At 35.2% G+C, this 14,236-nt stretch overlaps 1 protein-coding gene across 4 annotated transcripts in view; it reads left to right on the top strand.

Annotated features, from left to right (window-relative positions):
• LOC145668260 (kelch repeat and BTB domain-containing protein 12-like) overlaps positions 1 to 14,236 on the top strand; it is a 134,042-nt gene that overhangs the window by 93,794 nt on the left and 26,012 nt on the right. For all 4 annotated transcript variants that reach the window (XM_081735954.1, XM_081735956.1, XM_081735955.1 and 1 more), the window contains one exon: positions 9,986 to 10,113. In XM_081735954.1, the coding sequence (XP_081592080.1) occupies positions 9,986 to 10,113 (128 nt within the window). The remainder of the gene's footprint in view (positions 1 to 9,985; positions 10,114 to 14,236) is intronic.

Here is a 14,236-nt window from a genome sequence, read left to right as displayed (position 1 = left end):
ACGAGGAAAAAAAGATTATTAGTATAGAAATAGATTATGATTAAACAAATACACTTTCAATGATAAATATGATAAAATTACCTGGAAGGTATATTGCAGTAGTCTACGATCATTAACCGTGGGTACTGTTGTGCACAAGTATTGAATTTCACGCAGAGATTTTCCTTCGGCTTTACAACACAAATAAAAATAAGCATAATAGCCACATACGGATGAACCAAGACTTTGCATTTGGCTATTATTATATTTATAGTGCATAGAATGAAGTTTTAAGAATGCAACATGTTGTGGTACATAAGGAGGAAGACCATAGCTGTCAAAATATTCTCCAACACCACGATTATCAATATAAATTGCAATCCAATGGCTTCCTAGTTTTGTAGATGGATCTGTATTTACAATGATTGCCAGAGGAAGAGAAATCCGTGAGGGCAACTCATCGCTTGCAAATACTCCGGTAAAATGATTTCTGAATAATGGACTACCGTTTAAAGCACTAGCTAATTGTAATGTATTCAACATCGTGAATGGAAATGATACATAACGTATACGTACCTTGTAATTTAAAAGTCCAGGATAATGTTGCGCTGGTGGTCGATCTCTAGGAGTGAGGAAAACTCCCCATACACAATACAGTTTGCAGGTGCTGCTAATTTCTCTTGGAAATGAACTTCCAATCGGATGGCTCCATGTCGTTGTAAATTCCAATATTGACAATCTCCAGCAGAAGAATCGGGAGTTAGATCAAATACAAACAGTGTATATCCTTTCTTGTAGTCGGCTCTTGAAATTGTATTTCCAGTATTGGTAAAATGTATGCCAGAGCCTGAGAACAATGTGTGGTACGATGAAATGTAGAGATTTTCTTCAAAGTTGGGTTGTAATGGTTTTGAAGGTACACCTTTTCCATCCACGTACAATGTAAAGAAATTAATGTTTAGATGTTGAAATTCAAATGGATTGCTGGTAATAGTTCCACTGGATGCTTCATTCGATGTAAATCCTACAATAATACGATTTGGCAATGTTCCCATAAACAGGTTATCAATAGTTTTGGATTGTATATCCTTCGGGATGGTAAATGATTTCATTTGAACCCTTGTCAGAGGATACTTTGCCGGTGTAGATTGTAAAATTTTATTGTGTGCCAATTTGACACTAGGGCTGATGCTGACTTTTTTCACCTGCAACGATGCATCTAGAATATTGATTTTTTCATTGACACCACTTTCACTGGCCATGAGACAAAAGTTCGGTTTTGCAGGAATAAGTTTCACACGTAATTCCACTCCATGAATTAAAAATTTATCTTGATTAAAAATGTCACAATGAAGATGTCCAATCATATCGAATTAAATACTTTGCTTTGTCAGTTCATAGCGTTGTTGAAATCCTTTGTTCTCCCTGGTGGTTGCGTTCATATGACCAGCCGTATCTTGAAACCACATTGCTGTTTGTAAATGTGTATTTTTAGCTCCATCACTATAATTGAGCAGTTTTTCCAGGTACGAACGATATGGATGATTATGTGACGGAAATGAAATCAGTTTATTGTTCAAGTAGATTTGTACTTCACTAAACATAGCATTTAGAAAATCATTGACAGGTGCAATTGCTTTATCCGTTTCGGTGAATGAGGAACCATCTGGTTTCACAATTTGTGCTTGGATGTACAATAAGGTTTGTGGCAAATCAATATATTCATCACTGCTACCACTCACTACAAATTCTATTGCTGAATTTTCAGCTATTGTACTAATTGGTTTGTAGCCTATAATACGATTGTCCAGAACACTGGTTTGCGTGGGTAACGTTGAAAAATGTCCAATTCACTTTTTACACATTCACAGGATTGATGATGTAAGAAAGCCATCGTTGAATTAATCAAAAATATCTGGTGACGATGTCAATGATATCTTCTTCTTATGTGATAATTTACGTCTCTTCGTAGGATTGATGGTGTTGTTGATCGTTGGAAGGTCAACCTCAAACTGAGAGCAGTCATCCCATTTTCGTTTATGATATCCATTTCCCAGCATAGTTTTCAACTTATTTTTAGCTTTTTCTTGTAAATTTGATTTTGCCTCTTGCATACGTTGATGAAACGATTCTTCCAGCGGTTGATTCGAGATCACAACATCATTAATCATATTGGCACCTGATTTTAATAATTCTTTTCCCACAGTTTTAGCTCCTTGCTTCACAAGTGGTAACACTGAACGAAATAAGCCACCAAGGAAACTTCCAATGCCATGTCCTGCTTGATAGGGACTTCCCACATAGACGTTGCCGATACCGGACAACGCTTGTTTTTGGTAGTATTGCAAATACGGATCAGTCATGACGACGACGACGGAAATGTAGTTCTGTACATACCGTTCCAAAGGTGAATGGCATACGATGACTTGTGCTATCCTTTATATCGATTTGTATTTGCTCAAAATTCATTTTTTCCACCGGAACATAATGTGCAGGATTAAAGATTTGTACTGCATGACTTCCAAAAGTATGATTCACAGGATCCATGTTGACGATTCGTAGCAAGGGTACCATTGTATCTCCAACAATGACAGATTCAATAATGTCACAATAGACGTACATTTGTGATGGTAAGCCTAATCGTACATCCGGTGTATGTTGTCCCTTTTCCATATCTTTTAAATCACTTTTCGGTTCAAATCCAAGCATTAAACTAACACTTGTGTCATCTTGTTTTAAACGATGGAATAGTAGTTCGGCTTTCTTACGATACATTTGTGGTATTGCGGCTAAAATTTCTTGTTTCGTGCTATCGTCAACATTTGGAACGTCACCATCAGGTTTCATTGATGTAATTGTAAGTGGTATTGGTTCTTCTTGTTTACGCATCACATAAAGATATTTCTGTAATATTCTATTGTACTGATTCCATTTTTCTTCATCACTTGGATACGATGTATTCAGTATAGATTACATTTCACGATCGAGATTAGATTCTCGATTGTCACTCGCACGGGATGATGATGCATACATTCGTTGAAGCATTTCTGGTGGCACTAAAACCATCTTCTTGCTATGTTCCATGATGTTTATTGTTTAAACAAAATACTGGATAACACACTTCCTACAATAGGTGCAAGTAATGCAGGTAAGAATCCTCCTTGTTGTACGGCTAAATGTTTCTTCTTTTTATCCAATGATTTTGTATTGTCTACGAGATAGCGGAGTGTGTTCTTGTAACGCTTTAATCTTGACTTCTGCGCACTTGTCAATGGAACATTGCCTTTTAAGACATTATAACAACATTCACAAATACTATGAATTAATGAAGCGTCTGCATTGGCAATAATAGCTTTACGCAACCTTGGTTTAGCTTTGTGCAGAGCACATAGCAGATCAGCGTGTTTCACTATAGGAGACATCGTGACAGACTAAGTCATTCTTTTCACATGCACAATAATTTAAACATGTTTTGTTGGTACGTAAACATAATGATGCAAATCGTCGGGAAAAATATTTGTACGAAATCGCATTTCATCGGGTGTATCTTGTTTAAGATCCATCAGTAAATAGCCATGTGGATTTCTTGTTGCGTCTGCATAACTTTCTTGTAGAAACAGTGGATGCTCAGGCATGATTTGATAACTCATATGCTTGATTTGTGATTTGTCACATGGATTTTTAAACAACACCAAATACGAACAATTTAAACTCATAGTTCTATTTGCTTTACTTTGATGAAATACATTTTGTGTTATAAAAATCACACTAATATTTCGATGATGCGATCCTTTTGTGAACATATCAACAATATCACTATTCACTTCTCGCATATGGTCATCAATAATAATCAAATGTGGTCCATCTTGAGGCTGAAAATCTTTCATTTGTGGAAGTCCTTCGTGAAATTCTACTGGACATTGTTGCATACACGTCTTGCCATTCTGCATAATACCAGTATATCTTACGAAATTTTGCATTGATCATGGTTGGGAGATGTGACAGTAATCGCTTCACAAAATACATTTTTCCACACCGACTAGGTCCTGCGAGAATACAGGTAAATGGATGTTTCCACTGTGTATCCATGATGAACACTAACATCTTGTTTCAAAAATGATGCGTATTTAAAGCGAGTACAAAATTTTTCTGTTTTAGTTTGTAAATTCTTGCACTCACTGCTAAATGTTGGCGAGAAACGGAAAATCCGTTCATCTGTTTATCGAATAGTTGAAAACCGTTTATTTGTTAATCGAATAGCTAAAAACCGGATAAAGTTTAACGGTTAACCGTGAAAGCTGATCACTGTTTGATTTAAATCTATTTGAAAATTTTTCGTTTGAAATTTGTTTTGAAATTTTTGTTTGAAATTTTTTTTCAAAATTTGTTTCAAATTTTTAGTTTGAAATTTTTTTTCGTTTCAAAAAATATTGCTTCAAACTTTTTTTCAAAATTCTTTAGTTTGAAAATTTTTTTCGTTTCAAAATTTTTGTTTGAAAATTTTTCGTTTCAAAATTTTTGTTTGAAAATTTTTCGTTTCAAAATTTTTGTTTGAAAATTTTTAGTTTGAATTTTTTTGTTTGAAATTTTTTTGTTTGAAAATTTTTTGTTTGAAAATTTTTCAAAATTTTTCGTTTCAAATTTTTGTTTTGAAAATTTTTTAGTTTCAAGATTTTTGTTTAAAAGTTTTCGTTTCAATTTTTTGTTTTGAACCCTTTGGTTTGATTATTTTAAGTTTGAAAGTTGAAAAAAGTTAAATGCCATGAATCTTTCCTTTCAAAGTTTCCACCTAATTCCTAGAGAACATTGACCAGGGACCTCGTCGCGCATCAAAACCAAATCATCGATCACTTGACCGTACTACACCCGAAGGGTCCTACCAAATTGAAAGGGGATACCCGTCCATACCTTATAACCTTATCAAATAGGATAAATTGAGTCAATAACCGAACATGTGATTGTACTAAAAAAATTGGCAATAGGACCACCGAAACATATTGAGGTCCTGTACTATGCTTAAATTGGACAATTTCAGTGTACCACTTGCCAAATTTTAAGAAGGGTACAACAATATACCCATGTCTTATGATAGGAAATGGACCCTTGTAATCATATAAGGTAATAGGATCTCATCCAAGGGGATAAAATAGACCAAAAAACCAAGCACGTGGTACAACGTATTGCTTACGTTTATATATTGGCAATTTTGTACCCCTAAAAGGGAACGAGATGGTCCACCCAAATTTATCATGATACATATTGAGGTCCTATACTATAATACCAAATGTTTAAATTGGGCAACTTCTACAATTTAAGGGGTGGGCCAAGGTACCCTTCCCGGGGTGCACCAATGTACCTATGTCTTATGATAGATAATAGACCCCTATACATGACCATATACCTATATAAGGTAATAGAACCTCATCAAAGGGGGATAAATTGGGCCAAAAAACCAAACACGTGGTTGTACTAAAATTTGGCAATTTTGTACCCCTAAAAGGGAACGAGATGGTCCACCCAAATTTATCATGATACATATTGAGGTCCTATACTATAATACTCAATGTTTAAATTGGGCAATTTCCAAAATTAAAGGGGTGGGCCAAGGTACCTCTCCCAAAAATTTAAAGGGGTGCACAAATGTACCTATGTCTTATGATAGGTAATGGACCCCTATACATGACCATATAACTATATAAGGTAATAGGACCTCATCCAAGGAGATAAATTAGGTCGAAAACCAAACATGTGGTACAACGTATTGCTTACGTTTATATTTTTGGCAATTTTGTACCCCTAAAAGGGAATGAGGTGGACCATCCAAATTTATCATAATACATATTAGGCTCCTATACTATACTACCCAATGTTTAAATTGGGCAATTTCCAAAATTTAAGGGGTGGGCCAAGGTACCCCTCCCAAATTTTTCAAGGGGTGCATTAATATACCCATATCTTATGAAAGGTAATGGACCCCTGTATACGCACATATAACTATATAAGATAATAACACCTCATCAAAGGGGAGAAATTAGGTCAAAAAACCCGAAATTTGAATTTTTGGCATTTTTTTACCCATAAAAGGGAACGACATAGACACCCAATACTAATAGAGGTACATACTGTGGTCCTAGGCTACCATACCAAATTTGTAGATTTGGCAATTTCCAAAATTTAAGGGGGTGGTCCTATGTACCCCTGCCAAAATTTAGGATGTGGGCCATGGTACCCCTGCCAAAATTTAGAGGGGGTGGTCCTAAGTACCCCTAGGTCATTAACCCCGGGCCAAGGTCATTTACCTTTGACCTATGACGTCATAAAGGTCGGGGTCAAAGTCCAAAGTTAGGCAGAGTATCCCCCATACTACTCCCTGAGACGCATGAAAGAAAATCAAGACGGCACAGATTACTGAAATACCATGAATTGCATAATTATTTTTACACTCTAAAAGCGTGAGATTTTTTTCCTACAACTACGATTAGCTCTTCTTTGTATTGAACAAACTTCCAATTAAGTATTAAGATTTTGTTTTACTGATTCTAATATGTATTCTATAGGGCAGAAACATGGATATTTCGCAAAACGATGGAAAAAATTGAGGCTTTCGAAACGTGGGCATGGAGAAAAAATGAAAGAATTAACTGAGTTGAACGAGTGTGAAGGTGTTAGAAATAGTAGCAGTAGGAAAGAAAAGAAGAATTTTAAATGCAATTAAGAGGAGAAAGATTAGCTGGTTGGGGCATTGGCTGAGGAGGAACTGTATTATGTGGGACGTGCTAGAGGGTACGGTGGATGGAAAGAGAGGGAGGAGCAACGGAGACTAGTTGAAGAAAGGTATTAAAACAGAAAATTGCTCCGTCGAGACGAATAGACTACCTCAGGACCACCGTACATCGAAGCTTCTCAGTTGCACCAAGAGACCTGTCAATAATGGCAGAATAGTTATGAAGATGATGATATGTTTAGCAATATTGGCCAAATAATAATAATAATAATAATAATAATAATAATAATAATAATAATAATAATAATAATAATAATAATAATAATAATAATAATAATAATAATAATGATTATAGTCAAACCTCTTAATATTTTAGAATAATTTGAATGAAAACTGAAAACAACTCAACTGTCCATGTCGTTTGTGTAAACTCAATTTATATAAATGCTTTTGACCTATATTAGAAATACAAAATAACAGCATCTAACTCCAAGATATTTGAAATAGCTGTACAAAATCACTCTCACTTGTGAATATAGATTATTTATTTTTATATACTGTTATATCACTCAATCCTCAATGTGTGTTATACCTAAGGAGGGTAAAAGTTATATTGATATGCAATTATTCAACGTATAAGCATCCATCCATGAAATCAAACTTGCTGTCACATTCACTAAGTTTTTGCCAATGTCATGAAAATGTTATTTCGATATTAATTTTATGAGTACACATTAAAACTTTCGAACGGATGCTTGAGCTTCGGAGTCATACCCATGTAGTCGGCACCTATGGTATACGGAATTATTGATGTTCAATACTACATTCCTCTTTAGTTTTGGAAGAAGAACATCACTAATATGTTTTGAAATGAAATGAAGCATCTAGTTTATTCACCGAGGTTAAGGAGACGATGGGAAATGGTGGAATGAAGAAAGTAGGAGGAAACGGGAAAATCCCGAGAAAACCCACGCACATGTCGATAGTGTTTGTCCACCATAAGAACTCACATGGCGCAAGCTGGGATCGAACCAGGGACTCTGTGCACCAGAGGTGAACGCTCTACCACTGAGCCGGTACTTCTGCAAGATTGTTGCGCAAGAGTCTTGGTCATGGTCTTGGTCTTGGTCTTGGTTTTGGTCTTGGTCTTGGTGTTGCACCACTTGGTCTTGGTCTTGGTCTTGCATCGAGATTCCTGGTCTTGGTCTTGCATGCAAGACTCTTGCACAAAATTGCAAGACTGACACTCTTGCGCTCATCACTAACAAGAAGAGTGTACGAAGCGAGCAGAGCATCAGGCAACGCCTGTACATCATTTTCTCTTCATTATTTAACCGAATTCCAGATACGCCACCTAAGGCCAATTTAATCCCGGATTAGATAAATCTGAATGAACAACAACAATGGGAAACGAAGGAAACCGATCAGAGTTTATATTTAAGAGATACCATCCCAGCATTCGCCTTGTGAAAATGAGGAAAAACTTTAGTTTCGATGGCCGGCCACCAGATTCGGCTCCGGAATTTCCTGATTGCGAATTAGAACGATAACCATTATCTCATGCTTGCTCGGTATACACACAACTAATATATTCTAAGATGCTTGTAAACTTTCGTGGCCTTTATAAGTTTTATAGCCCAAGTTACTATAATGTTCTAAATCAATTATTACTGTTAGAATTCCCAAACTTGCATCACGAAGCCCTGAAATTGCGTTTGTCTTATTTCCTGGCGTCGTAGCTGCAAGTATGCGTACATATTCTAAGGGAGGGAATGAAATGAAAATGTACAAATTTCATGTCGTGAAACAACACCTTTCATATGAAATCTGAATTCAATTCACCTCCGATATACGGCATATATATAATCTGTTATTCAGTTCTGTAACGATATTCTAATTTTGTAATTTTACATTTAAAACAATGCAAACTAATAATGTAAATAAGTATTTTCTTTGAAAAAGTATAACAACAAATATAAATGCGACATTTTAAAAATTACTTTTGGGCTTAGGTGCAGCGCGTGAAAAAAAAAATGTTACGCTGCAGTATCACAAAGTTTGGGAGCCTGTGGTCTGCAGTACACAAAGAAGTGTCTAACAATGAAATTATTTCAGCTACCATTAAAACAAGAAAAATATTTTGTCAGTTTGCTCACTTTACATTTTTCTAGTGTTACCCAAAGTGTGGCGCACTATGATCACGAAGTTCGTGATCTGTGACCTGGAAGACTGAGAGACAATCAGACCCATGACAGACCCAGTATGACCATAACACCTTGAAACATCGTCATACACATGGCGAGTATGTGTAAGACTGCTAATATAATTATAACGAGCATTGTTCTCTCCACTCTCTCGCTGTCTTCCCACTCAATTTTTAATTTTCTTACTCGCTTGTTTGCGTCTGTGTGTGTCACAGCATTGCACTGAAAAATAACTGCAAGGTTAATTAGAATATAAGCTAGCGAGAATCAGAGAAAGTTCCTTTTTTCCTTATGGGAGATCGTCAAAGTTCTATCGAGCGAACCTTTAACATTTGTCGTTTACAATATAAAAGATGCTGCTGAGCCCAAACAATGTTTCATTAGATATTTTGTTATAGTCTATGTATTATTATTATTATTATTATTATTATTATTATTATTATTATTATTATTATTATTATTATTATTATTATTATTATTATTATTATTATTATTATTATTTTGCAGTGTTTTTCAACATAAAAAAGCGAATAGATATGAAATTATATTTGAAATATTCAAGAATGGTATCTTGATTAAGAAATGTCACACTGGGAATCAAAGAAATGAATTGTGATTCAAGCTCGAGTAGTGGACATCATTAACCAAATATAAAATTATGTAGTAATGCTTAAAAGATGATATTCTGATTGTTACCGGGTCCTCGGATCTGAAGTCGTGACCCGATGATCCATGGCCCATTCAATCACTGCAAGAGACGAGTAACGGGAAGTACATATTCTAGATTTCCAACCAATACTACAATTCATCTCCTTTCATGTAAAATAATAATAAAAATACTAAGAAAATAAATACCTACGCTAATTAGGAAAGCACATATTTTAAACACAATAACATGTAGTAGCATTATCAAATTTCCTGCATCGGCCGATTTTTATTTGCTTAAATTTTCAAGTGGCCTGCTCGTTGTAGGAAACGGTTCGAGAAAAACGTAATCAAATGTTAAAATTAAAATCTATTAAGAATAAGTGGTAAGATTTTTCTTCTTCTTGACTTTACGTTTTGATTTGTTTTCCAGAGTTACAAATTGCATAGGCAGCTGCTTACAATCCATAGTCCTAGAATGGAGAAAATTCTGACACGAATGAAAACTAATGATATCACCGCACTTAGTGATTCAGCTGAAGGTTTATCCTTGTGTCTGAGGTAATATTTCGTTAACTCTTATAGCTAACTTTAGTTGTAGCTACTTGGAACATTTCAATTTTGTATTTTTTCACATTACAAGGCTTCTAATACAGGGTCCATACAGTGACTCGCAATTCTGATTATAACAACCAGTTACCTTTGTTCTGGTGCAAATAATAAAATCCTGATGACATCTTTATATAGCTTCATGCATATACATTAACTCTAATGATAGTTTGTTTCAGTGAATCACAACCTGGGGGTGTTCCCCCTAGGGGACGTGAAGAGCGATCAAGGAGGGCGTAAGCTACTGACAAAAATAAACGGTGAAATTATGAAAAAGCACTACGTGTAATGACTGTTTACAATGTTATAATAGTAATTTAAAAATAATTGTAAATCTCCTGCACTACAATGGTATGCAGAAATAATTATATCTGGAAATAAATATAAAATGATATTATTATTATTATTATTATTATTATTATTATTATTATTATTATTATTATTATTATTATTATTATTATTGCTAAACTTAAGGGTAGAAGTAAGTTTCGCATGCTGTGTTACTCACAAGTGGCATAGATTGGTGGAACTTGAATCATACAGAGAAATTTGTGCTACGCTTGAAACAGAAAACAACCAAAAAAAAAAAAAAAAACATGATGAAAAGGACAAAAATGATATTTTATACAGAGGCAATAACTGAAAATGAAAGCACTGCGGTTTATGATGCTCACTTACATTACAGAAAGAATGCAATGGTCCTTATACGGGTATGTAATCACTAGGGCCCGGAAGTTGAGGAAAAATCCTCTTTTTTACGAGTGCCCGAATAGTGCAGTAAATGAAGCTCAAACTTTAATGAAGAAAGGAACAAATTGTAACAAGCTGAAAACTGGTACAGACATTGGGAATGATGTTCTAAACAACATATTAAAAGTCCCCTCGCCGCCATATTGGAAAATGGTCGCTGGAAGTGTCAAATGAAGAATATCCAGATAAAAATAGCAATATCTTCTTTCGGGTTGAACATAAAGCGATAAATTTAGTGTAATTTTATAGAACATAGATAACACAATATTTTATATAGAAAAACAATTTTTCATAAAACACATACTTTTAGAAATATTTGGCTCTAAATTCTAAAATTCCGAAAAATATTGTAAAACTGATTTAAAAGTTTATTGAACTTAAGAAATAATTATTAACAAGTTGAAATTTGATATAGATGTTGGTAAAGATTATTTAAATGACATGCTAAAATCCCACAACTTCTTCGTTCGCCATATTGGAAAATATCCAGACGTCCGAAGTAATTGAAAGATTATATTTTTTAAAGTGAAATACAAAGTCTGAACCGGGCTAAATATTTGAGAAACTGTAAATGCAATCGATCCCAACTCAATTGGGATCAATGTTGGTGGGAGGGGGAACATTATGACGTGGTTAAGGCTGTCATCCACCATTTTGGTGGCCGCCATCTTGGAACCAACTTGTTTATTTTAAATGGTAAAATGGTTGTATGACATATAAAATAACATCCTCGTTTGATGAGAATCCCAACGGTAAAGTTTTTTTCTTTTTCTTTTTCAAAATCTGCAAGTTGTGCGTTGATTTAGGATATGTAATGTGTGAAAATGTACTGTGCGAAGTTTCGAATCGAAGGATAAAGACAAAGTGAAAAGCAAGAATTGTAACATCTCACGTTACGTATTCTTCAGTAACTAGGAAAAGAGAGAGTTAACACACATGAGACAATTACAATCACATGACATGTCCACCGTTCTGTTGCATGCACATCATCAACTGTGTGACCCAGTGCTTGTGCACTCTTCGAAGCATTGTCGGTAATATTTATTCACAGACCGTAATGATTCCCCTTTTCAGGTGGCCAATGTCATTAATTTTACACTGGTAGACAATAGTTTTAAGGTACCCCAATGATAAAAATCCTACAGAGTTAGGTTGGAAGACATTGCTGGCCACTCAACTGGTCAATGCCGACCTATGCAGCAACTAAGAAACTGTTCCTTGTGCCATCGATTACAATACGACCATAATGCAGCGGTGAACCATCTTGTTGTCAATATTGAGGAAATCTTTATTCCTTCAGCAAAAGGGCATAACAGTGTTTTCAAGCATATCTCCATATTGTGCAGCATCCATGATTGCATCAATGAAAACAGATCCAATAAGTTCTTCACCCCATTTCCACACCACACCATTACCTTACCTGCACGAAGGTCAGGTGGGATTTCAGGGGACTTTTAATATGTTGTTTAGAACATCGTTCTCAACATCTGTACCAATTTTCAGCTTGTTACTAATTTCTTCCTTACTTTTTGGTAATTTGACTGCACTATGAAGAAGAGGCTTAACATAATACCTATTTGCTCATTTTGGGTCATTGTAGGCCAGAAAATGGTGGATTTTATTTGTCCTTTTTGCCTTCTTCGGCATTTTTTTATTAGTCTTTCTTTAAAACTTTTCATAGGTCATAATGGTTTTTTGTTTTTTTCACTTCATCTTTCGACAATAAATTTACTGGTCATTAACTCGGGAATCACCACCACATTTTAAGCATCTTTTCTTTACTAAAGAAAATTCAAAAAGATAAGACATTCTTCAACGACTGGACTTGTAAGACCAGAAACAATCACAAGTCAGATAAGGAGGCGTAACAATGTCCTCCATTTGGGGGGTGAGGGGGGAAGTTTTCTTATTTTAGTTTGTACTTCAGTTAACTTACCAGAAACTTGTATTTCTTGAACATTATATTCATTAAATATGTAATTCTAATTAAATTGGGTCTTATTTTTTTCGTTTTTCCCCCCAGTTTTTAGTTGTTTTTTTTACATCTTTAGGTCTTTTTATAGGTCCTTTTTAGGTAGTTTTTAGGTCTTTAACTTCCGAGCCCTGGTAATCAGCATGGACCGCATCGAACATGCTGTTCACAAAGTTAGTAATGAATATTCCAGTATGAAGTTCCATTACTCCATCAGTGTTGTTGACAACTGCTGCGCGGTCCTTCGTGCATCTGGATGTGCTGCAAACCGTTTCCTCATAGGAACCCAAACGTGCTCGATGGGATTCAAAACGGGGGAAAAGTCAAGCCACTCCTCCGAATATCCGCGTTTTCCAAGAGCTCCGCCACTTGCACCGTCGATACGGTCGCACATTCTTATTATAAAGAAGAAGTTGAGGCCAACTGCACCTCTGAAAAGATGAACGTGGAGGAGTCGAGCATCACCATAACGATTGAGTGTACCAACTTCAAAAATTGGGAGATTGGTAACATTATCTCAAAAATTCATCGGTTCAAAAATTGGCAACATTATGTCTCCCCACACAAGAACATGGACTACCTAAATAATAATGTTCGGCAATGTTCCTGACTTCATTGCGTATTCCCACCTTTTACCAGTGGCGTATACTGGTTTGCTGGTTTAGGCTACCACTAACTTCATAACACCTGTGCATTAATAATAATAATAATAATAATAATAATAATAATAATAATAATAATAATAATAATAATAATAATAGCTCTTCTTCTTCGGAGTAATGAGTAATTGCTAGGGAGCCTAGTTTCCCTCTAGCTACGCCTATACTCTTCCTGCTGGTTTGGTTGCTAGCGCGCGTGGTTTTGATAGACATGATCCCAGGTTAAATTCTCGGGGGAGACGGTTGAACGCATTACAATGGTTCATAATCTACCTCAGCCTGTCGATCCATGTCTCAGGTAGCCTCGGTGCTGCAAAGAGATACTTCTATCGAACAAACAAACAAATAATAATACATAAAAATACGTAGTAGTTTGCAAATAATACTACTATAAATCAATTACTTACCTATTAATATTTGATTTCTAGGGGTCTTATTTAGTACAAAAATGCCTTGATGACTTCATCGTTCAGGTTATAGTTGGACTACTTTCGAAGTTTCTGAAGAAATTATTTTTTAATCGACATTAGCGCTAAACCAGATAAACATTACTGTGTCTGAGTCAATCGGCAATAAGATTTTATCCTCTTCAGCACAGGAAACGTTATTTCTACAGATGCTAACGTAGCAATCACAATAATGTCACAATTAACTCAGCTAACTTAACTTCAGGGATCACTTGATTTAACTTTTT

This window comes from Thermobia domestica, chromosome 13 (genome assembly GCF_964235325.1).
Source record: "Thermobia domestica chromosome 13, izTheDome1.hap1.1, whole genome shotgun sequence".
NCBI classification, from domain to species: domain Eukaryota; kingdom Metazoa; phylum Arthropoda; class Insecta; order Zygentoma; family Lepismatidae; genus Thermobia; species Thermobia domestica.
This window is presented reverse-complemented; position numbering and strand designations above follow the sequence as displayed.